The 26062-nt window shown below is 37.7% G+C and overlaps 2 protein-coding genes across 2 annotated transcripts; one reads left to right on the forward strand and one right to left on the reverse strand.

Annotated features, from left to right (window-relative positions):
* Positions 1-1993: 1993 nt before the first annotated feature.
* PMPCB (peptidase, mitochondrial processing subunit beta) lies at positions 1994-13313 on the forward strand. The gene is made up of 13 exons (XM_072401714.1): positions 1994-2104; positions 3243-3371; positions 4510-4596; positions 5053-5182; positions 7855-8053; positions 8188-8267; positions 8728-8834; positions 9779-9922; positions 10473-10633; positions 10942-11027; positions 11336-11424; positions 11537-11612; positions 12995-13313. The coding sequence occupies exons 1-13, from the start codon at positions 2030-2032 to the stop codon at positions 13057-13059; spliced, it is 1428 nt and encodes a 475-aa protein (XP_072257815.1). The 5' UTR covers positions 1994-2029; the 3' UTR covers positions 13060-13313.
* DNAJC2 (DnaJ heat shock protein family (Hsp40) member C2) lies at positions 13269-25766 on the reverse strand. The gene is made up of 17 exons (XM_072401713.1): positions 25597-25766; positions 23251-23441; positions 22477-22552; positions 21706-21804; positions 20782-20923; positions 20462-20542; positions 20307-20372; positions 19491-19582; positions 19211-19332; positions 18566-18715; positions 18090-18178; positions 17786-17855; positions 17134-17318; positions 15607-15707; positions 14842-14952; positions 13606-13760; positions 13269-13448 (listed from the first exon to the last, which is right to left on the reverse strand). The coding sequence occupies exons 1-17, from the start codon at positions 25652-25654 to the stop codon at positions 13374-13376; spliced, it is 1863 nt and encodes a 620-aa protein (XP_072257814.1). The 5' UTR covers positions 25655-25766; the 3' UTR covers positions 13269-13373.
* Positions 25767-26062: the final 296 nt, after the last annotated feature.

The raw sequence follows: 26062 nt of genomic DNA on the forward strand, positions 1-26062 counted from the left end.
AACAACAAGTCTCAGGATTAGAAAGATTCAGAACTGGGTACACACTTCTCATCACATTCTAGTGTTATTTATACTGACCTAAAGTACAAAGTTTAATGAAAACTTCTTTAAATATTTTAACAACTATGCATGATATTTTATTCTTTTGCTTTTAATGCAGAACTATAGTTCCACTTTTGAAAAAGAGGGATCAGGCAGGATCTTTATTGCAGAAAGCAAAAGGCATTGGCCCTGATTTATTAAAGCTCTCTCAGGCTGGAGAGAGTGTATTCTGGGTGATCCAGCAAACCTGGAATGGATTTCCTAGAAGCCATTGGTTAGAAAATGTTTTCCATCCTGATTCATTCCAAGTTTGCTGGATCACCCAGCTTCACTGATAAAAGTGCATCCTCTCCAGTCTTAGAGAGATTTCATAAATCAGGCCCAGTAACTCTTCTGCAGTAAAACAAACTTACCTGCCTTCATCTGTTAAAGAACATCCAGAATATCCTAGCTACCCGGAGTTATGTCACCCCAGCCAAATATGACAGCAGAAAGAAGAGAAAGAAGATGGTGGCACCCATGCCAGAGCAGCCATGACTGACTCGGTCGGAATGTTGTACCTCCAGCAAGAGAAGGGTCCCTGTCTGTCTTTCCTGCCATTAAGGACCTGCTTGGTCACAATTTAAATTTTTAGGGGTTTTAGTTCCTACTTAGTATTATTGAAAAATAACTTATATTATACCAGACATCCTGCATTATATTGCAGTTTCTCTGATGAGATGACGCTTACCTGTGAGCTCATTAATTTTCTTGAGAAGTTGCTGTATGTCATCTTCCACCTGTTTAATCTGCCGGGAATACGTACTTTGTCCCTGTAATATAAATTATTACTAATAAACAGGATTCATATAGCGCCAACATATAACGCAGAGCCGTTCATTAAATAGGGGTTACAAATGATAGATGAATAGACAGTGACACAAGAGGAGAAGAGGACCCTGCCCCAAAAAGCCTACAATCTAGGAAATAGGGGAAGTATCACACAACTGGACGGGAGATATATAGTGGTGGGAAGCAGTGATGGTTTCAAAAGACAGAAGAAGACGGGTAGGCAAGTTTGAAAAAATTAGTTTTGAGTGCTCTTTTAAATGAGCAGAAAGTAGGAGCAAGCTGTGCGTGTGATGAGGTTATGAGTCAGGAAGTCTGTAGTAGGTCAATGGAGGAGCGGGAGTGGCTGGGGGAGTATTTTTCTACCAGGTCAGAAATGTAAGTGTGGGACAAGAACTGTGGAGGGATTTGAAGGCAAAGCACAGGAGCTTAAATTTGATTCCCACGTGAAATAGAAGCCAATAAAGGGAACTACAGAGAGAGACAGCAGAAGAGGGGTGGTAGGAAGGATGGATGAGTCTGGCTGCAGTATTCATAACACAGCTCAACAAAAAAATAAAAATTGTTTTCACTTGCCAAGGATTTTTCAATATATTTAGTATATTTCAGGTCTGCTAGATCCAGAAATTACATGAGTAATTGGCTCTAGTTCTTGTGATGCAACATCAACAAAGGTTAACACAGCATATTATTATCAATCTTTATTTACACATTTGCATTTTATATATTAAATGTAGCATTATTTTCATGAAACTTTCATTTGCCTTCTTGTATCACGTTGTCTTTTGTACCGGCGCCATTTTTGAGTAGACCAATGTAGCTTCTATACTCAGAGGTGTACCTTGGACACATAAATATTCGGGTTTATTGGATGTCTGAGGGTTCTGTTTTACAATTACAATTATATGCCGGGGGTATTTATGGTGAAAATTAAAGGAATAAAATCGGACATAAAAGCGGGTACCACAATGCTTATAAAATGAAAATGCTGTCAGCCTGTATTCCTATTACGTGGCCCTCTCCTATATCCTTTATCGCCCTGATATTTTCATGTTTGTTTTCGGTATATCGGCCACTATTGTCCCAGAATGTTCGCTGACTGCTAATGACAAGGCAAGTTGTGACGGACGTGACGTCACGGGCACAGTACTCTGCAAAGATGGCGGCGTCCATGCTGAGGTTGGCAGGCTCTGTGGGAAGGAGAGTGATAGGAAGAGTGGCCAAGGGAGCTCAGGTACGTCAAGTAGGAACAAAGCTACATAGGGTAGAGGGAGAGGTAACCTGCTGACATCCCAGGGAGTTATGTAATAATAAACCTATTTCTCATGTAAGTGAAGGAGACAGAATAATGTCACAAATATCTCCAGGATCACAATGTCATTGCTTGCTGTTCTGTAATATTTAATGATTGCAGTGTCAGGGTTAAAGCTCATATATGGGCCAAACAGAAATTCTCATTACTTTGTGAGGAAAGATCTTCTCTTAGATTGTAAGCTCTTGGGGGCAGTGTCCTCCCCTGTGTCACTGTCTGTATCTGTCTATCATCTGCATAATGTACAGCACTGCATATTGTGTTGGTGCTATACAAATCATGTTTTCTAAAAAGAATAATACTGATGATAATAATACTTCCCTAGGCCTATTGGTTGCATTGTGTTGTGTTGTGCTCTGTTCAGTATGGCCCCTGCAATCCCCAGTCCCTTCCTGTCGCCTGTGCTGAAAGGAGGTGTCCATGTCAGTCGGGCATTGGCATGGACACCCCATGTAGCATCCAATCAGGACGTAAACAGAAGGCTGGACCACAGCATCATGTGATCACGGTTTTAGGTGAGTAAATTAAGTCCGGTTTTGTTTCGTTTTTCATGTCTGTGGTTGTTTGCCTGGAGATCAGATTTGAAGTGCCATTTCTTCTATTGACTTAGGCTGCGTACACACAGTCAATATTCTTTCACGATTCTTTCCAACGACAAAAGACAGGATGAGCTCTGTACATACAGCACGGTTCTGCTCTATGGAGAGGGGGAGAGCAACAGAGCTGCACCCCGGTGTGCTCTCTCCCCTTCATTTGTATTAAGATCATTCGTCGCTTGTGGATCCCCCAGGACGGATTCATGAACGTCATTGGATGGCCACTGTACACACGTCAGATTCCAGTCTGATACTAGCCCTGAGGAAATTATCAGACAAGAATCACTCTGGGTTTTGTCATCTTCATCCAGGCTTCTAACTAGTGACCTGGAACGCATAAAAAAAATGTGAAACATTTATATTGGTGGTTTGAGATAATGGAGAATATTGTTTTGCTGCACGTTTTTTTTTTTTTTTTATAAAACTTTAATTACTAACATTTTCAATAATCTCTGTACATATAGCCTTTGTCTAGATGTTGGTCCACACAAGCAGCAACACAAGCCATTTTAAATGTTCCGGAGACTAAAGTAACCACACTGAAAAATGGACTTCGAGTTGCCTCTGAGGATTCCGGTCTGTCGACTTGCACTGTAAGAACATTGTATTATTTTTATCTGTTCTTTTCTAGCCTGGTGTCATTTTGGAATGCATATGTAGCATTCATATACAAAGCTAGCTCCAAAAGGACTGCAATTAAAGAAGCGTCACTGCAAAAGCTGCTTTCTCTTTTTTTAATTGACTGGGAAGGGGATAGAAGAAGAAGAAGAAGCTAGGGGGGGGGGGGGGGGGGGTCTTCTATCACTAAAACATGTAGCTGAGCTCATCTTACATATGGTATAAGAATTAAGCTAAAGTTTCCAATGCATTTGATGTAGATTGTGTTTTCATTCCATTTTGGATCCAGTCACTGTTTGAACATATTGTATATTTTTGGTCTTTAAAAGATGATAACAATATCACAGATTTTATCTGGACACACTGTGCTTGTATATGTAGCCTTTCATCACAATAGCTGTGATCTGTTATAAGTTTTATGTAATACAAAATCTTTATAGGTTATACAGAACACAAAATGATTATGTCTTAACTGGAAACGTAAAGCTAATATGATGTATGTTTTATTTGCCCTATTCAGCACAGTCAGAACTTCCACGTGCCTCCATATCTGGCCGCAAATCATTGTAAACACCTCTGGTGCTGGAAATTACCAGGTTGTCCGGAAGAGCCCTACTTCCTGGGGTGGCTGGAAACCTGGACCTTACTGTGACAGACACCCTCATTGTCCAAGAAGAATAAAAAGCTTTGAAGTTAGGGCTTCAGAATACAATGTATTCTGGGTGCCAGGAGTGCTTAGGTTGTGAAATGTCCCAACATGCAGGCATCTGCATGTGCTAGTAGTGTATGTGACCATCAGGTTTGGTTTAACCTAATCATAATAATAACCTCGTCATAATAATAACTTCAGAACTGCCAGAGTTTATTAGACAACATACATGTTTCCATAGCACATACATACATGTAAATAGATCAAGACTTAGGACAGCAGATTATCAAGCTAGAAAATATTGCACTAATAAATGTGGGTGTTGGTTGTGGAAACAGGACTGTACTTGAGTGTCATTGATTTTGCAATGCTTTTACACTTTTTACTGCTTTTAACAGTTCTTGGATGTATGTAATATCATTTCGCTTAGTAGGGTCCTTTACATTTTGATCATTTTAAAATAGGTTGGTCTGTGGATTGATGCTGGCAGCAGATATGAAAATGAGAAGAATAATGGAACTGCACATTTTTTGGAGCATATGGCATTTAAGGTAAAAAAAAAAAACACGCTAAATATGTATTATGTTAATTAATATGTTGGTATGGTGACCCTTTTAGCGTACTTAAAGTTTATCTATAGACAAACCTTTAGAATTGTTACCAGAATGAAAGGGGAGGTGATGAGTGCAAACTATAACAGTATCATTAGAAATCATTGTAATGTTATCATAAAAGATGCTAAGAGAATAAAACAAAAATATACTTAGGGTTCATGTTGATGAGGGTTCTTTAAAAAGCTGTATTTGCTACCCAAAATATGGGAAAAAGGAACAATAACAGGACCTTACTTAAAAAGTAAATTCAATTTATTAGAAAGTTATTAAGATATGATTACCTACAGAGTCGATGATGCCTTAAGTCTTACAGTATGTTGTAATGTAATTTTAATTAAAAAAGTTATTTACTGATGTGTAATTTAATGGCTTCCTAATTCTTTATTATCTTAGGGAACAAAAAAGCGCTCCCAGCTGGACCTGGAGCTTGAGATAGAAAACATGGGCGCTCACTTGAATGCTTATACATCACGGGAACAGACAGTATATTACGCAAAGGCTTTTTCCAAAGATCTGCCTAGAGGTATGTGACAAAGCTGGTTTTGTGTAAATGTATTATCTTTAAGTGTTTTAAATAAATACATATATATTTATATATAATTAGTTAGGAGAAAAGCCCTATGGCTTCTTCAAGTTAATACTAGTCAGAGCCTAATCAGGGCTGAGGACCCTCTAGCAACATAAATACAGTAATACATGCACTGGAGCAGGTATCTGTAGAGGCAGCTTATTACCTCCAAAGAAGTCCTGTACAGCAAAATGGCATTTGAAGATGTAGACATGTATCATGTCATGAAGATCATGTAAATGAAGATTTGCTAGTATCTAAAAACATGCAGTTAGGTTCATTGGTTCCCCCCCCCAAAAAAAATTGACCTTAGACTGTAATAAAGACATACAATTAGGTCCATAAATATTTGGACAGAGACAACTTTTTTCTAATTTTGGTTCTGTACATTACTACAATTAATTTTAAATGAAACAACTCAGATGCAGTTGAACTGCAGACTTTCAGTTTTAATTCAGTGGGTTAAACAAAAAGATTGCTTAAAAATGAGAGGAACTAAAGCCTTTTTTAACACAATCACTTCATTCAGGGGCTCAAAAGTATTTGGACAAATTAAAAAGCTGAAAATAAAATGTTTATTTCTAATACTTGGTGGAAAACCCTTTGCTGGCATTGACAGTCTGTAGTCTTGAACTTATGGACATCACCAGATGCTGGGTTTCCTCCTTTTTAATGCTCTGCCAGGCCTTTACTGCAGCGGCTTTCAGTTGCTGTTTGTTTGTGGGCCTTTTTGTCCAAAGTTTAGTCTTCAACAAGTAGCCGACTTGGCCATTCAAGAATGTTCCACTTCTTTGCTTTAATAAACTCCTGGGTTGCTTTGGCTGTATGTTTTGGGTCATTGTCCATCTGTATTATGAAACGCCTCCCAATCAATGTGACTGTATTTAGCTGGATTTGAGCAGACAGTATGTCTCTGAACACCTCAGAATTCATTCGGCTGCTTCTGTCCTGTGTAGCATCATGGATAAACACTAGTGTCCACTGGCAGCCATGCAGGCCTAAGCCATCACACTGCCTCCGCCATGTTTAACAGATGATGTGGTATGCTTTGGATCATGAGCGGTTCCACACCTTCTCCGTACTTTTTTCTTGCCATCATTCTGGTAAAGGTTGATCTTGGTTTCATCTGTCCAAAGAATGTTTTTCCAGAACCATGCTGACTTTTTTTAGATGCTTTTTAGCAAAGTCCAATCTAGCCTTTCTATTCTTGAGGGTTATGAGTGGCTTGCACCTTGCAGTGCACCCTCTGTATTTACTTTCATGCAGTCTTCTCATTGTGGTAGACTTGGATATCGATACGCCTACTTCCAGGAGAGTGTTGTTCACTTGGTTGGTTGTTGTGATGGGGTTTCTCTTCGCCATGGAAATTATTCTGTGATCATCCACCACTGTTTTCTTCCGTGGACTGTCCAGGTCTTTTGGCGTTGCTGAGTTCACCAGTGCTTTGTTTCTTTCTCGTGATGTACCAAACTGTAGATTTTGCCACTCCTAATATTGTAGAAATTTCTCGGATGAGTTTTTTCTGTTTTTGCAGCTTAAGGATGGCTTGTTTCACCTGCATTGAGAGCTCCTTTGACCACATGTTGTCTGTTCACAGCAAAACCTTCCACATACATGCACCCCCCTCAAATTAACTTCAGGCCTTTTATCTGCCTAATTCATAATGACATAACGAAAGAATTTCCCACACCAGTCCATGAAGTAGTCTTTGAGACAATTGTCCAATTACTTCTGAGCCCCCGAAATGAAGTGATTGTGTAAAAAAAAGGCTTTAGTTCCTCACATTTTTATGCATTCTTTTAGTTCAACCCACTGAATTAAAGCTGAAAGTCTGCAGTTCAACTGAATCTAAATTGTTTCATTTAAAATTAGATGTGGTAATGTATAGAACCAATATTGGAAAAAAGTTGTCTCTGTCTAAATATTTATGGACCTAACTGTATGAGTATGGTAGAGCATTAGATTATGAGCTCCTTTTAGGGACAGCTAGTGGCATGACGATGGACTTTTACAGTGCTCCGTAATATGCTAGCGATATATAAATACTGTGTAATAATAATAATCTGCACTGGGACATTAAGTATTCTGTGAAATGGCCTGTGCACCTTGGTTGCTAGTATTTTATTGATTGGGTTGGTTGTCGTTTGTGTTTTCTTGGCATTAAAGTTTACTTGTTGTTTTGCCCTGCATGGTAAGGAAAAATACAAAACCTACTGACCTAGTGACCTTGTAGCTGCAGGCACTGTGGAGAAATTCCCCCTCCATGCTCACAGCACTGAAATCCTTGGCAGCTCAGTTTGCTCGGATGCTTCTCTGTTCATATTATCTTGGCTAAAAAATGGCTAAAGGAACTTAACGATAAATTATTCCACGGGTCCGCTGCTACAGAATTCAGCAAAGGGTTATTTTAAACTAGTTTCCTGCTTATTTAGAACAGTTAGATATTAAAAGCATATATAACCTGACCACATTTACAGAGCATTGTTTCTACATTTATTTTTTTCACATTAATTGCGTTTGTTTTTTATGTTTAGTACATGGGCATATTGGGATGAAAACTTTTGAGCAATATAAGCACTTATGTATAATAACTATTAAAGTTCAGGTAATCTGTATTCTTTTTCCAGCTGTAGAGATTCTAGCAGACATCATTCAAAACAGCACCCTGGGAGAAGCTGAGATTGAACGGGAAAGAGGTGTCATTCTGAGGGAGATGCAGGAAGTAGAGACTAATCTACAAGAAGTGGTCTTTGATTACCTTCATGCTACTGCCTACCACAACACAGCACTAGGAAGAACCATCCTGGGGCCTACAGAAAACATTAAGTAGGTTTACTGATAAGTCAGTCTCTGGCAAACTTCTTTCTCTTGTACTGGGCACCAAAAGATCTGGTGCCCCCATATTGATTTATAAGCTTTATGTTTTCTATCGGTAATCTTGCCATACATATTTGTTCCAGATCCATAAACCGTAATGATTTGGTGGAGTACATCACAACACATTATAAAGGACCTAGAATAGTCCTGGCTGCGGCTGGTGGTAAGTGTTAATAACTTGCTTACAAATTGTTTGTCCAAAGTCTTTTAATAGAGAGCTGGAAATTGTTTATATTTAGTTTTCTACTCATTTCTAACCTTCTAGACAATAAAACAATGCTATGTCCTTATGCTAAATCCTCAGTGTAAACAGCTGCAGGCCCTTCACATTTTTTTATACTACTTGGTGAATTGACAGCTATAATAACTCGGCAGAAGTGAGGTTAATTGTTGTTAATTGTTAATTGTTAAATCTGTTTTCTACACTCTTAAAAACTGCACAGTGCAGAAAAGTAGATGCTCCCAGTCCAGGACATGGTTCACAGTAGGGGAACCTCTTGTCACTAATACTCACTTCTCCAATCCTGATACTCTTTTTTGTTCTTGGTCAGGTAATGTGTCTTTTATGTTTTTGTTACAATGGACCACTGTTATTGAATGATTATAAACTTTGTTCATTGAAGGTGTGTCACATGATCAGTTGCGTGACTTGGCAGAGTATCATTTTGGTAAATTGCCATCCATATATGAAGGGGAATCTCTGCTTCCATGCAGCTTCACAGGCAGTGAGGTAAGGATTTTTTTTAAATCTTAATGAAATCAATTTATTGGATAGGAATGTTTCAGTTCACTTTGTTTTTATATGTTTATGCATACTATACCATAGCCATAATATAGTTTTAGATAGTTTAGTAACTATTGCAGGATGTATTTCATGTATTTTATAAATATGTTTCATAGTTTAATGATTCATTTCGTTGCCTGGGGTACAGAGAAATTTGCAACTAATGCTAAATACCATAGAAAACGTTCCTCCCTACAGTAAATATTTAAACTTCTAAATAAATAGACGCTCCTGACACATAAGGGGCATCTTTTTATTCTGCCTATATGTTGGTTTAGCTGTTGGGTGTTTGGTTCTCCTGAATTATGGAGAAGCTATGATATGCAAATATCAGTCAGCCTTCCTGGCCGGATTCTTGCCTTCTCCCACACATTTATATATGGAAGACATAAGCAAGGTTCCTCACCCAGGAAGCATTGTTGGTGTGCACCAGGGTATCCTTGTACATTGGGGCACATAAACATTTATTTAATCAAGCTGTGCTGATATACTGGTGCCATGAGGCTACCAAACCTTGTGATTATCCCCTGCTCTCAGTAAACAATGGTGGCAAAAAGTTTAATCAGTGTAATGCTCAGTTCATTTAACAAAGCATCATCTATGTGACTGCTCAATCAGAATGAATTGTAAACTATGTGAAGATAGATGTGTAGCTTTTAAACTCTTGTGCACAGCTTTCTAAAGTAAGTTGTTTTTACAACCATTTGCTAAATGATCAGCTGTTGTGATGGTTTCAGATACCTGTTGTAAATAAGTTGCAAGGGTAAAATAATTAAAGCAGTGACCGAAGGAGGGTTAGTCAAAAATAAAAATCAACTAATCTTATTTTTGCATTTCCCTATGATGTATTCAGTTCATATTGGTTAACAAGACTTTATTTGACCGTTTAGATTCGTGTTCGTGATGATAAAATGCCATTAGCCCACATTGCTATTTCTGTTGAAGCCGTTGGTTGGTCTCACTCGGACACTATTCCACTTATGGTGGCCAATACATTAATAGGCAACTGGGATCGGTCCTTCGGAGGTGGTGTGGTATGGAATCATTTTTAATTGTTTTTAGTTGCTTTATTACTGCATGAGTACACTTACAACTTTAATACTTCGAGCTTATGCATGATAAGTGTGCATATAAGGAAACCTATGGACTGTAAAGCAATGTCTGTATGTTGTGTTGCTGGTTAAAGTATGAATCCACAGTATTCCTATAAGTGTAAATGTGTCATGCTGCTAAACAAGGACTAACCATAATATCAGATAGCCAAAGTTAATGTTTGTTCCAATTGTTAGTATGTTCCAATTGTTAACAAAGGACATTTGACATTTTTTCAGAATGCTTAGAGAATTAATAGCTTACAAAAAATGTATCTCATCAGAAGATGACACCAGAAAAATACCATTTACGGTGTACCTATATTTTTCATGTCATACATTTTACCTTCAGACCCTGTTTATGACTGTTTATGGGGGAATGTGTAATGTGTTAGGTTTGCATGGTAAAATTAGGTAAAAATTCCACCAATTCCATCAGTGTTTTTATTCCATGGTTAACTATCTTAAGCATTGTTTTCCTTTAATTTGACAGAATTTATCAAGTAAACTTGCACAGATCACCTGTCATGGAAACTTGTGTCACAGCTTCCAGTCCTTCAATACCTGTTACACAGACACTGGGCTCTGGGGCCTGTACATGGTTTGCGAACCAAACACAGTAGAAGACATGATGCATTTCGTGCAAAGAGAATGGTAAGTGTGCAGTGTTCACTTTCTAAGTATGAGTAAAAGAATCTTGAGGGATGAAAGTAGCTGTAATTTGCAAAAGGCATACCAATAATTTGTCAAGGGTCAGGGTTGATGACTATTAACTGATGGGAACTTGCTTGGAATTTTCCATCTCAAGCTGTGACTTATTCTGCATGTAACATGTGACATTTTACACATATTCACAAAGGATTATCTGATAAGTTCAGTTAACTCAGTTGTTGGATAAGATCGATACAGATATGCATATGAACTTTTAAACCATGTCAATGAAATATGTTTTCTTTTCTTAGGATTAGACTGTGCACAAATGTTACAGAAAGTGAAGTTGCACGAGCCAAGAATCTGTTGAAAACTAACATGTTGCTTCAGCTTGATGGTAATGTATTTTTCCTTACGTTTTACAACTCTTAGAGCTGTCCATCATAAAGTTTAGGAAGCTTAGGAAGAAACATAGATTTAGTAACTAACCCTTTTTTGTGAATGTATAAAGTTGTAGCAATATCAGAATAGAAAGTCATGTAATCTAGGAAAAAATATTTCAGTTTCTGAATTTTGAAATCTAGATTTCTCTGCAGTTAATAATACTTTTGCATTTAAGTTTTTGTATGGTTTTGGTAGCTGTTAAAAAAAATAAGACTCTTTTCAAATATTTGTTTCTGATCTGATTTATTATATTGTTTAAAGGTTCTACCCCGATCTGTGAGGATATAGGCAGGCAGATGTTGTGTTATAATCGAAGACTACCTCTACCTGAACTAGAAGCAAGAATAGATGTAAGTCTCCTGTCATGTGTCAAGCCAGCAACCTGACAGTGCTTTAAAAAGAGTTTCAAATGTTTCTCTTGTAATATTTAGCTAAAAAAATATATATTTTTCTTCCACTCAGCTTATTGATGCACAGACTATAAGAGAAGTATGCACCAAGTATATTTATGATAAGAGTCCAGCAATTGCTGCTGTTGGTAAGTCTATAAAAAGTTCATATTATATCAATATTTTACTGTTATCCCTTAACCCTTATTAGTTATAACTATATTACAAACTGCTTACAATTGGATGAGTAAGTGAAAATATTTGGGGTGGTTACCATTTTTTGTAGCTTTCTGCGCCAACAACTGTCTAATTGAAGGAGAATCTGCTGGTGATGTTGCCAGCCTTAACCAAGCTGATATTTGTAGTGCAGTGTAAGATTTTGACATGGGAAGAAATTAAATAGATCACCCAAAGCCACCAAAATGTCTCCTGCTTCTGCTGAAGGACCTCTGTGCCTGAAAACAACCCTGCCCAGTTTTTTGTTAAACCTAAAGCCAGTAGAACAGTCTATTTCCTCCACAGCAAAGTGTAGGAAATGCTGATGTTCTTGGAAAATTGGGATATGAAAAGAAAGCATTTTGGGGTCTTAAGAAGCCAGAAAATCTACCGAGTGAAATTACATGAGTACAGATTTGGTAGATTCCATCTTGAGTTTTTCAACTCCAGCAGAGGTCCGAACACAAAGTCAAACATGCCAGAATGCTGCAATTGAAGAGACAAAGCTCCAGTAGCAATATAGGGAGGGGAGGAAAGGTGCTAGCAATAAATAGGTCTGTCGTTAACACATCAAAATAAGATGTTCTTTCTTGTACACTAGGAGAAAAAAAAGCAGAGACATGGTCATAGTAGAAGTAGTATCCTGGGTCCACCTACAGTTTTGTTTGCCAGTGTCTAGTCCTCCTCATATGGGTGAAAGGATAACCCAAAGTTTGAGGGCTCCATGTGTCTCTCCATAAAGAGGCAAAATCAAATTACTATGAACCTGAACCCTAGGGGTTTCACTGCTCACTTTTTGAATACTGTTGATACATTGATGCAAAATCCTTCACAGTACTACCTTTGATATATTTTTTAGCAAACAGTCTAATTCAGCTTTTCATTAAAAAAAAAGCCCACTCTCCACCTATAAAAATACCCAAACTTGTACACCTTGGGGCAGTGGCCGCCAATCTTTTCGGACCTACGGACCACTAAATGCACAAACTCTGGACCGCCTTGGCACTGGACTCCTTCCCCTTTGAGTGACATTGTGACGCCAGAACCCACCCACTCTCCCATTGCAGGTCTGAGCCTGTGATGGGAGAATGGGCAGGATGTGTCCAGAGACACAACCCGCCCACTTCCCTGAGGCTACAATCTGTACAGAACACTTGGTCTGCGCCCCCCCGCCAGGGCAGACTACTGGTTGGCGACCACTGCTCTAGGGTACCTGACAGCTTCACAATAAATATTTTAGTAAGGCATGGTGTAGTTGTTTGTACTAAACTATAGACCCATTCTTGCTTAACATTGATGCCATTTTTTCCACCAGGTCCCATCGGTCAGCTCCCAGATTATGATCGAATACGCAGTGGCATGTATTGGCTAAGACAGTGATGACATCTCCACTTTCAGAGATATTTATATTTTGAAATCGAATGTGATTTGCTGAATACATATTTTGTCATTTAGCCTTATCTAGGTTTGTAATATGAGCCTTGTAGGACTCAAACCTAAAAGTAAAGTTAGTTGTTACATGTTTTCAGTCATGTAGGACTGTGTTAATACTTTTACACGATGCAAGAAACTCTGTCAAACCATATCTGTACAGTAAAAGAAACAAAATGTTTAATATAATTTATCCAACCAAATACTTGGCAGTATTTGCTTCATTTTATTATAAAACATGACACACAAACAGATGGTCGTCCTCATTTTTTGGACTTTGTAGCATTCAGTACTTGTTCTTGAGCAGCTTTTTTGGCTTTCACCATTTCTACAAGTTCCTGTGAAGAAAGCAAAACAGACATATATAAGCTTAATATTAAAATATAGTAACAAAAAAATATATCCAACATTAGTAGATACACACAAAGTGTATGTATATCTCTCCATATTTAGCCCAAAAAAAAAAACAATTGGTAATTAGCAACACACACCAACCTTATATCTTTTCATGCAGTCCTTCTTGGACCTGCCAGGGACAGCATCTGCAATCCTTTCCCATCGTTCTGGAGTATTCACAGGATAGGTCTTAAGTGCTTGTTCTAAAAGTTTTTGTTCTTCAGTAGTCCAAGGGGACGAGTCTGCACTGGGTCCTTGTAAGAAGCAGAATATATCACGGTTACCTTTTATGCAGAATAAATATTTTCTCCTTTTAGTTATAAACTTTAGTGTCTCCACAAATGTTCTGTGATTGACTAAACTTTCAGCTGGCTTTACTGTGTTCTACAATAGTCCACCACACACTAAATAGTCCTAAATAAAACAGGAAGGCTGTTATTCAAAGCAGCGACTTTTAAGGCTCCCAACTCACAAGGGGTGATGAATGGCAGCATAGCAGAATTTAGATAAATTGATGCCCCAGGGTTTGAAGCTCTTTTGAAGAGAACCAACAATGCATGTAGGAATCTGCAGAATATTTGTTACCAATGCCAAAGGCAGTTCATAATAACTAGAGCTGGCAGCCACAGTACAAAATAAAAGTAATGATAATCATCATCCAACACCTAACTGTATGGACATGGGTTGGCTGTGCCTGGTTACATAGTGTTTGCATCACACAATAATGCAGAACTCCTTGAAATGCCTCTTCCTGCCAGTTAATTTTTTTTCATATCTGTTCCATAAGTGCAAAAAAATACCTGCTAATTCTGTCATAAATACAGAACTGTTCTGTGCACACTATCTCTTAAGGAACCTACTTAACTCTCCTAGTTCTGCACATTAGTTAGCCCTTATGACATGTAGATAAGAGGAAATATGATTGATCTGTGTAAGACCTACAAGAATGCTAGGTTTTTTCAGCATACAACAAGAGAAAAAACATGAGGAAATGTGAATGTATAGCAGAGAGGTACTAATGTAATATTAGATTTTGCCCTAATATATACTGTAGCAGAAGCCATATAATATTGCCAAAGAAATGTTAAAATACAACTTTTAAACACGGTATCCATCTGTTCTTCACCAAATGAAACTAGAATGTTTGAGGTGGTGATTGATCCAGGATTTGGTAATTTACACAGTTTTTAGTGGAATTTCTAGTAAGCTGATGTAGACTTCACATAAATGAACACAAACCCTATTGCTGTACAAGTAGCTGTGATTCTGCAAAGCAGTAATGGCCACAGGCAGTGTGTTCGCTATAGCAGATTCTTTCCAGTATTAGAGAATTACCTTCAAAGCGTTCTGAAGGAACAGCATTATCCATAGTTGGAGGTACAACTTTATGTTCTTTCTTGAATTTATCAAATGCCTTTTTGTTGATGTCATCCTTTTGGTGAGGATCTGTAGAACAAAAACAATATGATGATAATTTTTGGAATCCTGTGTAGTTGAAAACGGCTAATTAAATATGTATTACGAAATACAAGGATTTCCTCTTTTTAAATTTCTAGTTACCTAGCTTTTTATGTGCATTTGGTCTATGACATTACTCAAACATACTGAATAATAAAATTATTTACTTCCATATAAAAATATAGACATACCTGCACTTACAGTATTGTCTGCCCCCTGCAAAGTCTTACAAATGTCTGTTGATTTTGCCAATAAATGTCACCTACAGGTGTGACAATCATGCTGTACTGCTCCTGAAATTCAGAGCAGTGTCACACATCACCACTTGCACAGTGGAATAACAAATTTGTTACAGGGGTATTAGAATCGTATCTTGATTAACAAACCTGTCTACTTTTGCCTCTATTACAGTGCCTGCAGTCTCCTCCTCCTATTTTCAGCTGCGCTAGCAGGAAGGGGGAATGTGGGAAACAAGTGTAGGAGCAGTTGGTTCAGTAAGGGGAGGTAAAGAATTATTTGTGTTTACTTTATAAAGCTTGTGCATCACACAGTAGTTAAATTTAGGACCTGTTTAGGTAGGTTTTAGTATATGACTAGTAAGTCTCCACATATTCTTCTAATACCATTGGAAAATTCATTTACCTAGTTTCTGTAGGGATTTGGCCTTATTAATTACATCTTTCGCTGTCTTTTTCGTTCCAGAAACAGAGTGCAAATTCATATAATTTGCTATAACTTCCCACCTGTTGATTTAAGTAAAACAAAATGGTATGTCAGAATACAAACATCTGTGTCCAGAAAAGCATTGTTTTGGCTACAAGATTTAGTTTTTTTTCTGGGTATGGTACTATACTCCAAATTAACCTTGAATGGTGTGCAGTGGGTAAAATAAACAGTAAAACAGAAAACACCAGGGCATTGATTTTATACCACAGTAGCAGCAAAATGATGAAAAGTTGTGCAAAATGCCTAAATTATAGAAAAGTAATAGGGAAATCAATTAGTAGGAAAGAAGCATTCATCAATGCAAGAGTTGGGGGATGGTCTAAATGCATGTTACTGCTTTTGATTTTAAACACCTAAACCCTTCTGGTATCCAAAGCTGGTAGTCAGTTTTAATGCAAGAAGAGATGGTAATGTGTGGGCATGTAAACAGAGACAGGTCTACTTTAAAGTAGGCCATTTAATGAATAAAAAAATATATATGCTTTCATTATTACTCTGTCATCCCAAAAGCACGCCCTTATATGTTCCATTGCACCAGAATGACATGTAAACACAAACATTTTACTATCAAAATTGTAAATAAAGGATATATGAATGCCATGCACACTACATTGTATACAGATAGCAGGTACCTAGCCTGCAGAAAAACTATTATTGTTAGTATTGTGTTAAATGTGCCTTTTTTGTTTATATATTATGCATATTAGGGGCCAAGATATTTAAGGACAGAGATTTTACATAAAAAATACAAAACCTGGATATGTGTTTATGTGTGTATACCATCTATTTAATGAGCTCACTTCACTGATGACTTGAATAATGTCAGTGTCAGTTTCTTAAATCACCTTTTAAACAACTAGTTGCCTACAAATTGATACTGACTAACTGATGTGGACCAAGTATGCAAATCAGTTCAAACTTATGTCTGCAGTTGTACCAGCGATCATTGATTCAAAGTATTGATCTGACCTAAAAGATCCCAAATTCAGAAGGAAACTGGAGCGATAATGGTGGTGGCAAGTAGGATTGCGGTCAGAACTGAAGGTTAGGCAAGTATTGCTCTTTATTTTAATGGTTTAATCACATAAGCCATATTTTCGGTGTTTGCATAGTGTACGTTGATATTTTATTGTGTGTAATAATGTAGACAAATTTAGAGGTTATTTAAATGATTTATGTGCTGCACGTTAATATATTTTAACTAGACAGTGGTGTACTAACAAAATCACCACTGTACTGCCTCATGGATACACTACTATGTCTTCCTTGGGATGTGGCATCTGACAATACCAAGATATCTGGGTGGGAATAGTGCCAATACCAAGTTTTCAAACTAAACATAAGTGAAGACATGAGTATAATCAAATAGTAGAATAAATCAGACAGATCCAGGTTTATATAAATACAATGGTAATATATTCATTGGGAACTTCTGGTTCTCACCTTGCATTTGTTCCAGCAGGAAATAGGTTCACAGCTTTAATAAGTAGCTGCAAGTCATCCTCTGACCAGGACTTGCTGCTTCCGCCGCCTCCTGAACCAGACTGATCTGCACTCTTTGTGGACTGCCTCATCCGAGCCTCTTCCTGCTCTTTTTCTTTTTTAATCTGTGCATTTACCTCTGCAATCTAAGGAGCACAGACATGCTCACAGTTCTCATCCATTTAGATATGTCAGCATATACACACTATCATTTTTAAAGGTTGTTCAAAAGTCAACTACATTCAGCTTGCTTTATTTACTCCTTTATTAGGTGTTAATCTCCCACAATCACTGAAACCAAATGTCCAAAAAAACAGCCAACATGCTTTGAACAATAATATATTTAAATAAAAAAGGTTTTCTAACATGCATCTAGTACACAGAAATTAAAATGTGGATGCAGCAAAAATGAAAAGTTGGTGGGGGATAGTTGTTGGATAGAACAAGAAACAATTATACTTCCGTGATGAAGTTATGAAAACCCATGCATGATGATTAATATATGATTAAAGATCTTTTATGGACTACAACAAATGGAAAATGCATAAGATTGGACATGCTTCTGACCATATGGTGTGACGTAATCACACATGCATAGTAGAAGAACACTTACTTGTTTCTCCACAGCAGTTTTGCCTTCTTCCTTGGAACTTACGGAAAGGGTTTCATTCAAAGACTGAAAACTGAAAGCAAAGCATGAACATGAATAAGGAACATAACTCGAAATGACTGGGACATATATCTTTTCAGTGACAGATATCATGGTCCCCACCCCTTAGAAAATTTGCTCATATTTGCCCCACAGCAACAACTAATAAAATGACTGTGACCTGTCATTGCTTTAATTCATAATTTAGAGAATGGTCAATAAATAGGGGAAATTATTAGTAAGAGCAGAACAAGATGAAATTAGTTACCTTGCTAGTTCAAGACGATCACACAGTTTTTCAATTTCTTCCATCATTTTCACACTGTCTGCTTCATTATCAGAAAAATAATTCCAATTCTAGGAGGTAAAATAAAAATAGTATGTACCACTTAGAACACTAAAAGAATCTACTTATTGTCCTAGCAGGTAATATTTTTCAGCAGCCTTTTCTAAACATTACAGTTACAGTACAAGGAGAGCTTCACCTAAACTCATCTATGCCGTTTATATGAAGCAGCAAAGAAAGCGGTTCTGGGTTGGTTTATGTGGTCATACATTCTGTAATATTGTGATGTAATGCAAATAATTCAAGCCTACTCAAGAATACTCCATGGTACAGAATGTTTTGCCTGATCTAATAATATGAAGAAGTTGTTCTGCAGCTTGATTAATCTTTGTTTGCTTACTGTATTTGTAATTACAAACAACTGTTCATGAGATCTGCTTCAATTAAAACAAACATACCTTGCATGAAGTGCGAAGCCTCTGCCGTTCCTTTTTGATGGCTTTTTTCTGTATTTCTTTTTCCTTTTTGGCTACAAGAGCCTGCTGACGAGCTTCCTCCTCTTCCTTCTCTTTTGCTAATCGAACAGCGTCCAGCTCAGCTTGTTTTTGCTGAAGGAGATACACATGTTAAGTTTTTAGATTTACAATGGTTGGTATATGTGTATTAAATCACGAATAAAAGAAATGCCCAGGGGTCCGCAGTGTTCCATAGGAAACATTATGGGGGTTGGGGGGGATGGGGGGTTGGGCTGTGTCACAATTTGTGGTTTCCATTTTACACAGAAAAAAAGTATTCAATATGAATGGTAAACTATTGCCAACTTCTCAGTATTTTTCTAATTTTGCAACATTTTTTCATTACTTTGTTTCCCTGTAACTGCAGTTTCCCAGTAATTGCAGCCTATGCATGTCTAAAATGTTTGGTCTTTTACAGCAAAATCCATAACAGACTTTAGGTTCTTTGGTATTCTTTGCGGATGCCATATCTCCCGTTTCAACTTGCTGATAGCGACTGAGAAACTGACTTGTCAATGCATGAGAAAACTAAACGTGTATAATCATGGCATAAAAATGCTTTTCATATTTATATAAAACCATACTAACCCTTTCTTTTTCTTCCTGTTCTCTTCTTCTGGCATCTGCTTTTGCTTTCTTCTCAGCTTCTTTCCTTGCTTTTTCTTCCTCTTTGAACTTTTTTATTCTAGGGTCACTACTGTATGCATTATCTATAGACATTAAAAACCAAAGTTTTAAATCTAATCCACGGCACATCTACTGCATTACAATACAAGAAAAACATGAAAAAAACCTTAGCCTAGAACTACACAACTACAATGTTACGTTGCAAAAATGTAAGTGTATTGAAACGCAGGCCGATACCTACCGACTAATGTTCTTATTCTATTCATTTCTTCTTTCTTCCTCTGTGCTCGGGCTGCCCGGTTCTGTTTTTCAATCCACCTCCTTTCATCACGGCTGAAACGTTAATTAATGGAAAAGTTATTGCTTAATCTCTATCAATAAAGTTTTATTTGAAAATGCTTCACACACAAAATAAACAATGAAAGTGTTATTTAGAAAAAGTGTTCAGTGTTTTGGTTATCCAAGCATACCAGTAGGCACAGTGTATATGTCACATTAATGGGTCCTAAGCATTTCAATATAATGCATATGGTATGAGAATTTCTTTGAGCCAAGTATACCAGTTTGATCTGTGTGTATAACAGATCAATGGGTTTTTGTGTCAAACATTCTAGTAGTCATAAAATGCATGGAACATCAGTAGATTCTTCAGCTAAGCTTTCCAGTAGTAATAGTGCACCTGTCATATGAGTGGATTCCCAACTAAGCATTCCAGTAGGCCCTGTGTGCATCAGTCCTTGACTTAGCCTTTCAGTAGGCCCAGTGTACATGGCATATTGGTGGGCCTTTGAGCCAGCATTTTATTCACCACAGTATATATATCACATTACAACAAGCAAAACTTCCTAGAAGTACAATGCCTTGTAATGTACACTCACAACCCTAAAAATATATTTTAAAATATTAGTTATTGTTACAGAGGTTTTTAACTGGCCTAAAGGTAAGATGTTGTAAGACCTTGTATTTCAGAACGATTGTTACAGAGTACCATTTAGTTCACTCAAATTATTTGTTATTGCATAAAAAGTGTCTTCCAAAATAAATAAATAAAATTTACCATTCCGCTTTTTCTTTTTCTTCTTCATCCAAATAGGAAAATTCTCTCCATGAATCAAAGTTGTACCTTCGGGACAAAACAAGTATCAACAAAAATTAATTTTAGGTCCAAATAAATATAAACCACAAATATATTAAAAATAAAATTTAACCTACCAGAAGGAATAAAATGAATCCACGTCTTCAATTGATGTGTTTATGTCACCTAGTTTGGGAACATTTTTCTTATTTGACCACCTAGAATAGAAAGATGGCTTAACATGTAAACCTTTTAAATAAACACTAAGGTATTTGTATCTACAATATTTAAAAAGATACAATTAAAAACATATATCCTACTTCAAATTATTAAAACCGGTATAAACAAAATACTGTTTAATACATAATGTTGCAGTTGATTTTTGTAACATAACAAATGTTATGAATGAAAAATGAAAAGAGTACTAAAAAACGTATAATATATAAACATATCTTACCTGCTATTTCTCTCAAACACAGGAGTAAATACATCAAAGAAGTTGTCTTTCCCCTCACCCTTTGAAGGTACTGAATTTTCAAAGGTAGGGTCAATGCTATTAAATGCTCTTCTCTTCACAGGGTCAGATAAAATTTCATATGCTAAAACAGATCAAAAACATTTCTGTAACTATAGATTGCAATGACTTCTGTATGAATGTCTAAACAGTTTTGCCCATACATACATTGGATGTCCGTTATTTCTACTCTCTGTAGCTATGTATAAGTATTTAGAAAATAGCTTGACTGTTTTTTGTCACCAAACATCAGTGATTACTGCTGATTATTGACAGTGTTTTTTTCTATCTTCTGCTTTTACTTAATCCCAATATGCTACCAGATATTCATATGGAAGTTCTTGGTCATTAATTTACCAAAGAATATATATAACAACGCTAGACTCAGGACCCTCAAAACATTTTTTTTAAATATTCCTAACAATACTTCTACTCTTCCGTTCTTATTTCAGGGTACCTAATCGGTTGAGGTCTCACAAAGATCAATGGGCAAAAACATCCGCTGACTTGTGAAATTGGGTAATGTCACAATTTAGCTGCTTGTTAGACACCAAACAACGTTTTATTTTGCTTCATTTACACCTTTCATCTGTGTGGATCACTCTCTTGCTCTTTCTTGGAAGAAACTATATTTCCACAAACAAAAACTGAGAGCAGGCAGGATTCATTTTGGAAAAGGGACCGGCAATGTCCCTTCTACAAACAAACATACTTATCTGCCTGTTTGCAACCTTTTTGTTTTCTTAAATACACAAAGCTGCACATGTGCTTGCTAGTGTGTGATGTCGGGTTTGTCACAGATAATTATACATTTTTTAGATGCAACAATAGGAAAGTGTTGCATTTTCATTACAGCACATTTCTTACCTTTAGTTATACAAGTGAAATAGTCATTGTCGCCCTCAACTATCTGTTCTCCAGCAGCTTTTCTCTTGTCTGGATGGTGCTTCAGAACCATTGCTTTATCTGGTATAGAAAAGTCATTTTCAATATTTATGAACTCAGGTCACATTTGTATGACTGTTTTAATTAAAGATGTTTATTATCCAATAAATCTCAGTTGATCTACAAAGGGATTATGGAATACATCTACCATTACCACACTAAGGAAAACCAAATGTATTGGCTAAATATTGGCTAGAATGCAGGGGTGAAGCGGAAGTGAAATAGTTACACAGAGGGCCAGATTTATTAAAGCTCTCCAAAGCTGGAGAGGATACACTTCCTTAGATTTCTTAAGTCATTTGCTATTTGTTACCAAATGTTTTCAATCCTGGACCAGATCCGATCCAGGTTTGATGGCTCACCCAGCTTCACTGATGAAAGTGTATTCTCTCCAGCCTTGGAGAGACTTAATATGCAGGCCCAGAGGGTTTTATTTTGTAAAGTTTGTAAGATCATTGAAGTCATGAAGACACCAAAACAGAAGTGTGTTCACACAAAACCATTTCAATTTCTAAACAAAACAAACTTGTTATCTGCACCAGCAATACATGCCACAGAAGTCCCATCTTTTAGGCCTCACAAATCACAACAAGGTGCAAGAAGAGAACTGACTTGTTAATAAAATAGCTGTTTGTAGATATTACTGTTAGGAAAAGATTGCTATGAATGTAAAATATATTTTAAGGTACTTACGTGCCGCTTTGATCTGTTTCTGCGTGGCCTTGTATCTCAGATTTGTTAATCCAAGCACAGCATAATGATCCTGGTTCTGTTCAGATATAAACAAACATGCAAAGCTTTAGTATTATACTACACTCAGGTGTACAGGACAACATCAATGCCCACTACCTTCATTATCAAACATGACTTTATTAATGAGTATTGTTTATATCAATGTAAGATTTTAGTTTTTGTTCTACGAGGGGGTGCTGAGAAGTTCCCCCTTCAAGATGAAATAGAAAAATGAGTGTGGGGGCATATTACAGCCTAATATCTTAGTATGTAACCGTGCAAATATCAGGTCTTTGCGATTTTTAAAACTGTTTTTTCTTTTAGTGAGAAGCTGTGATGGCAGAGGGACAACCAAGTTTAACGTCGTTGGAGTTAGGGGCCTTCATTAAGTTTTTTTTTCTCCAGGGAAAGTCAGCAAAGGACATTCACACTGAGATGTCACAAACACTGGGGGTGGTGTCCTTCCTTTCCCTGGAGAAACAAAAACTTCATGACAGCCCATAACTCCAACGACGTGACTTGCTTGTGCCTCTGCCATCACAGCTTCTCACTAAAAGAAAAAACAGTTTGAAAAATCGCAAATACCTGATATTTGCACAGTTACATATTAAGATATTAGGCTGTCATATGCCCCCACAGTCATTTTTTTATTTCATCTGGAAGGGGGCAAAGCCAGGAACTTTTCAGCACCCTCTCGTATTTCTAACAAAGCATTATCATGTAAAAGGTACAAACCTTCCAGTCCTTGGGATCAAGTGATTTTAGTAGTGCAAATTCCTCCAGCTGAAATTCTTCATCCTCTGACTCTTCAGAGGATTCCTTTTCATCCTCCAGCTCCTGGAATGAAGCGGACACATTTCTATTTCTACGTTTGATGAAGGCTTCAAACCATCGGCCAACAGGTTCAACTTGACAGAGGAGTGAGGCTGCAATAATAATAATATTAAAAAACAGTGTTATATCAAAGAATTTGCTTCGTATAGGATAATATTCCATACTGGATGAAACAGTTTTATTTGGGTTGTAAAAGTAACTCCTACATAAAAGCTACTTAGGAAGTTAAAAAAAAATAGTTTGCCTATCACCAGAGATACAAAGCATATTCATTCACATGAGATGGATTTTGCCAGCCAAAAACAAATTGTGAATTGTATGCAATATCTGTCCATTTTTCAATATAGATGGATTCAGATGAAGGGATTAATATTCCTTTCATCTCAATATTCTGTCATCTCATTCTGAGGAAAGCTTTGTTTATCCTTGTCCACTTGGCTGCATGGTTTGCATGACCGAAATTCATCACAGCACTACTCGGTTACCAAGATATTTCATTGAAAGATACTTACTAAAGTCAGCATCATCTCCCTATGTATGCATCACCATGGTGAAACATTCTACTTAACAGCCTTCACTCATCCCCTGAAGAAGCCAATCGGCGAAACGCGTCAGGATTTTAGCCGTGTTTGATATATTTAGGAATCATTCTGTCTAGCCTAAGGGTAGGATACCCCATGATATTTATGGGATAGACCCAAACAGTGTAATCTGTGGCTGTATATTACATTTATTGCACTTTATACCTAGATGTTTTCTGCTTTATACATTTTGAATTGCCGAAAAGAAACCCCCATTTTTTTGCGCTTTTAATTTTTCTGCATAATCTCGGAAAAACGAAAGGGGTGGACCGGTCACCTAACACAGCAAGCCGAAGGAGGGAATATTTTTACTCCATCCAGAAAGCTTTGTTTACCGTACTGCCACATACTGCCAGGTACGGCTTGTGCATACCTCTCATATAATCTCTCACCTGAAAGTTTTTATGGCCTGCATGTCAACTATCGTAGTGAAACTAAAGTTCCACTGTAAATTTTTGTGATCAGACAGGACTTTATTGCAGGCAGGGACAGGCGATATCCCTTCTGCAACAAACATTCCTACCTGCCTGGTTGCTCCCGGAGTTGATAAAATCACAGAGGGTTGCCAGGATATCCAGCAATCCCAGCTTCTTCAGCGCAGGAGTTACATCATCCCAACACAGCCAATCAAGATGTCTGAAGATCACAAGTAGGAGGAGAAAAAGATGACAGAGTCCTGCACTGGAATGGGGACAGGTGAGTATCACAGGGTTATTGTCCTGTAAACGGGTATTGTCCTGTAAGTATTCAAGTCAGGAGTTTGGCCATCACTTGATACATACTTACTCTGGATCACTGACTCAGTGTTCTATAAGGTTTAGCATGACAGCCCAGCGACTAGCTTTTTAAAATGATGGAAGGATAGCAAAACGTGCCAACTTATTTTTCTTTTTGCAGATGACGCCTGCAGACTACATGCAAGTCCACAGCTCTTCTAGATCACTGCAATATGCAACAGATAGGAGGCCAGAGCAGCACTAGAAATAAGGTTTCAGTGCACCTGGAAATCTCATTTGAAAGAACACAGGAGAAAAACGGCAGATGACCATTATATGAAATAACTCGCTGCCCACATGCCACACTGACTCCCCAAGTTCCCTGGTTTGAGTCACCAACCCAAAAGTACACAGATGATCACCTGGCCACTGGCCACTCACACTTTGCAATAGCAGAACAAGCTTTGATGTATTGATGCCAGTGTGCCTAGCATTGCCATACACAGCGGTGGCAGGGTTACTGATAGCCCCATATAGGGGTGCACAGCCTTCCATAGGTGTTACATGTCTCCATCACAAAATATTTACAGATTTTTTATAGCATACCAGGCAAATCACCCAGATCTGCTGATCACAACATACACAGCCAAATATTAAACTGGTATCGGTGTGGGCTTGTAACCCAGCCAGGTCCTGGTATGATGGGATAATATGAATGAAAGGAAGCATGGTGCATATCAGAGATATCAGAACTCAGGCAGAACCTAATATGTGATCTCAATGCACAGGAAGTGGAATGCTGCAAACCTCCACATTACAGGACTGTCTATACATTTCTATGAATAACCCAGGATGTGGATCTTCCTGCAATCATATCTGCAGGGCAGCCACACAACATTCCACTACTGCTCCCCCGGCCCTCCTCTAACAAGGTCAACCGGCTCACTCACCTGCACACAGGGGCCTAATGACACCGGTGCTGTGCTCGGGCCGCGCTTCCAGCAGCATATTGCCGGCCTATGGAGACAGCAGACAGGAAGACACTGTACTTCTTCTCCCGGCACTCACCCACAAAGCCGCATGGAGGCAAAGCAAGCACTTCCAGGTCACCAGAGTGTGTCACATCTAATTCCGTCCGGTAGGCAGCACGCACACGGACCGTCCTAAAGACTTGAATGAGAATGCTAAGAAAGCTTACTTATATCTAATTGGGCTACAACAAAATGGCCTGTCCCTGAACTGAGGACACTTTTTTACTGTCAGGAAGATAACATCCCTCCCTTCACTACAATTAACGTTTAATGGTAACTGGAGCCACATTCCTATTGTTTTGGGTGCAATTCAGCTGTCTCTGCTTTGTTACAGCTAACCGCAGAGCAAAGACAAATTAAAACTACTGGTCTACAGGAAAATGGC

The sequence above is a fragment of the Pyxicephalus adspersus genome, chromosome 2 (genome assembly GCF_032062135.1).
Source record: "Pyxicephalus adspersus chromosome 2, UCB_Pads_2.0, whole genome shotgun sequence".
In the NCBI taxonomy this organism is placed as follows: Eukaryota; Metazoa; Chordata; class Amphibia; order Anura; family Pyxicephalidae; genus Pyxicephalus; species Pyxicephalus adspersus.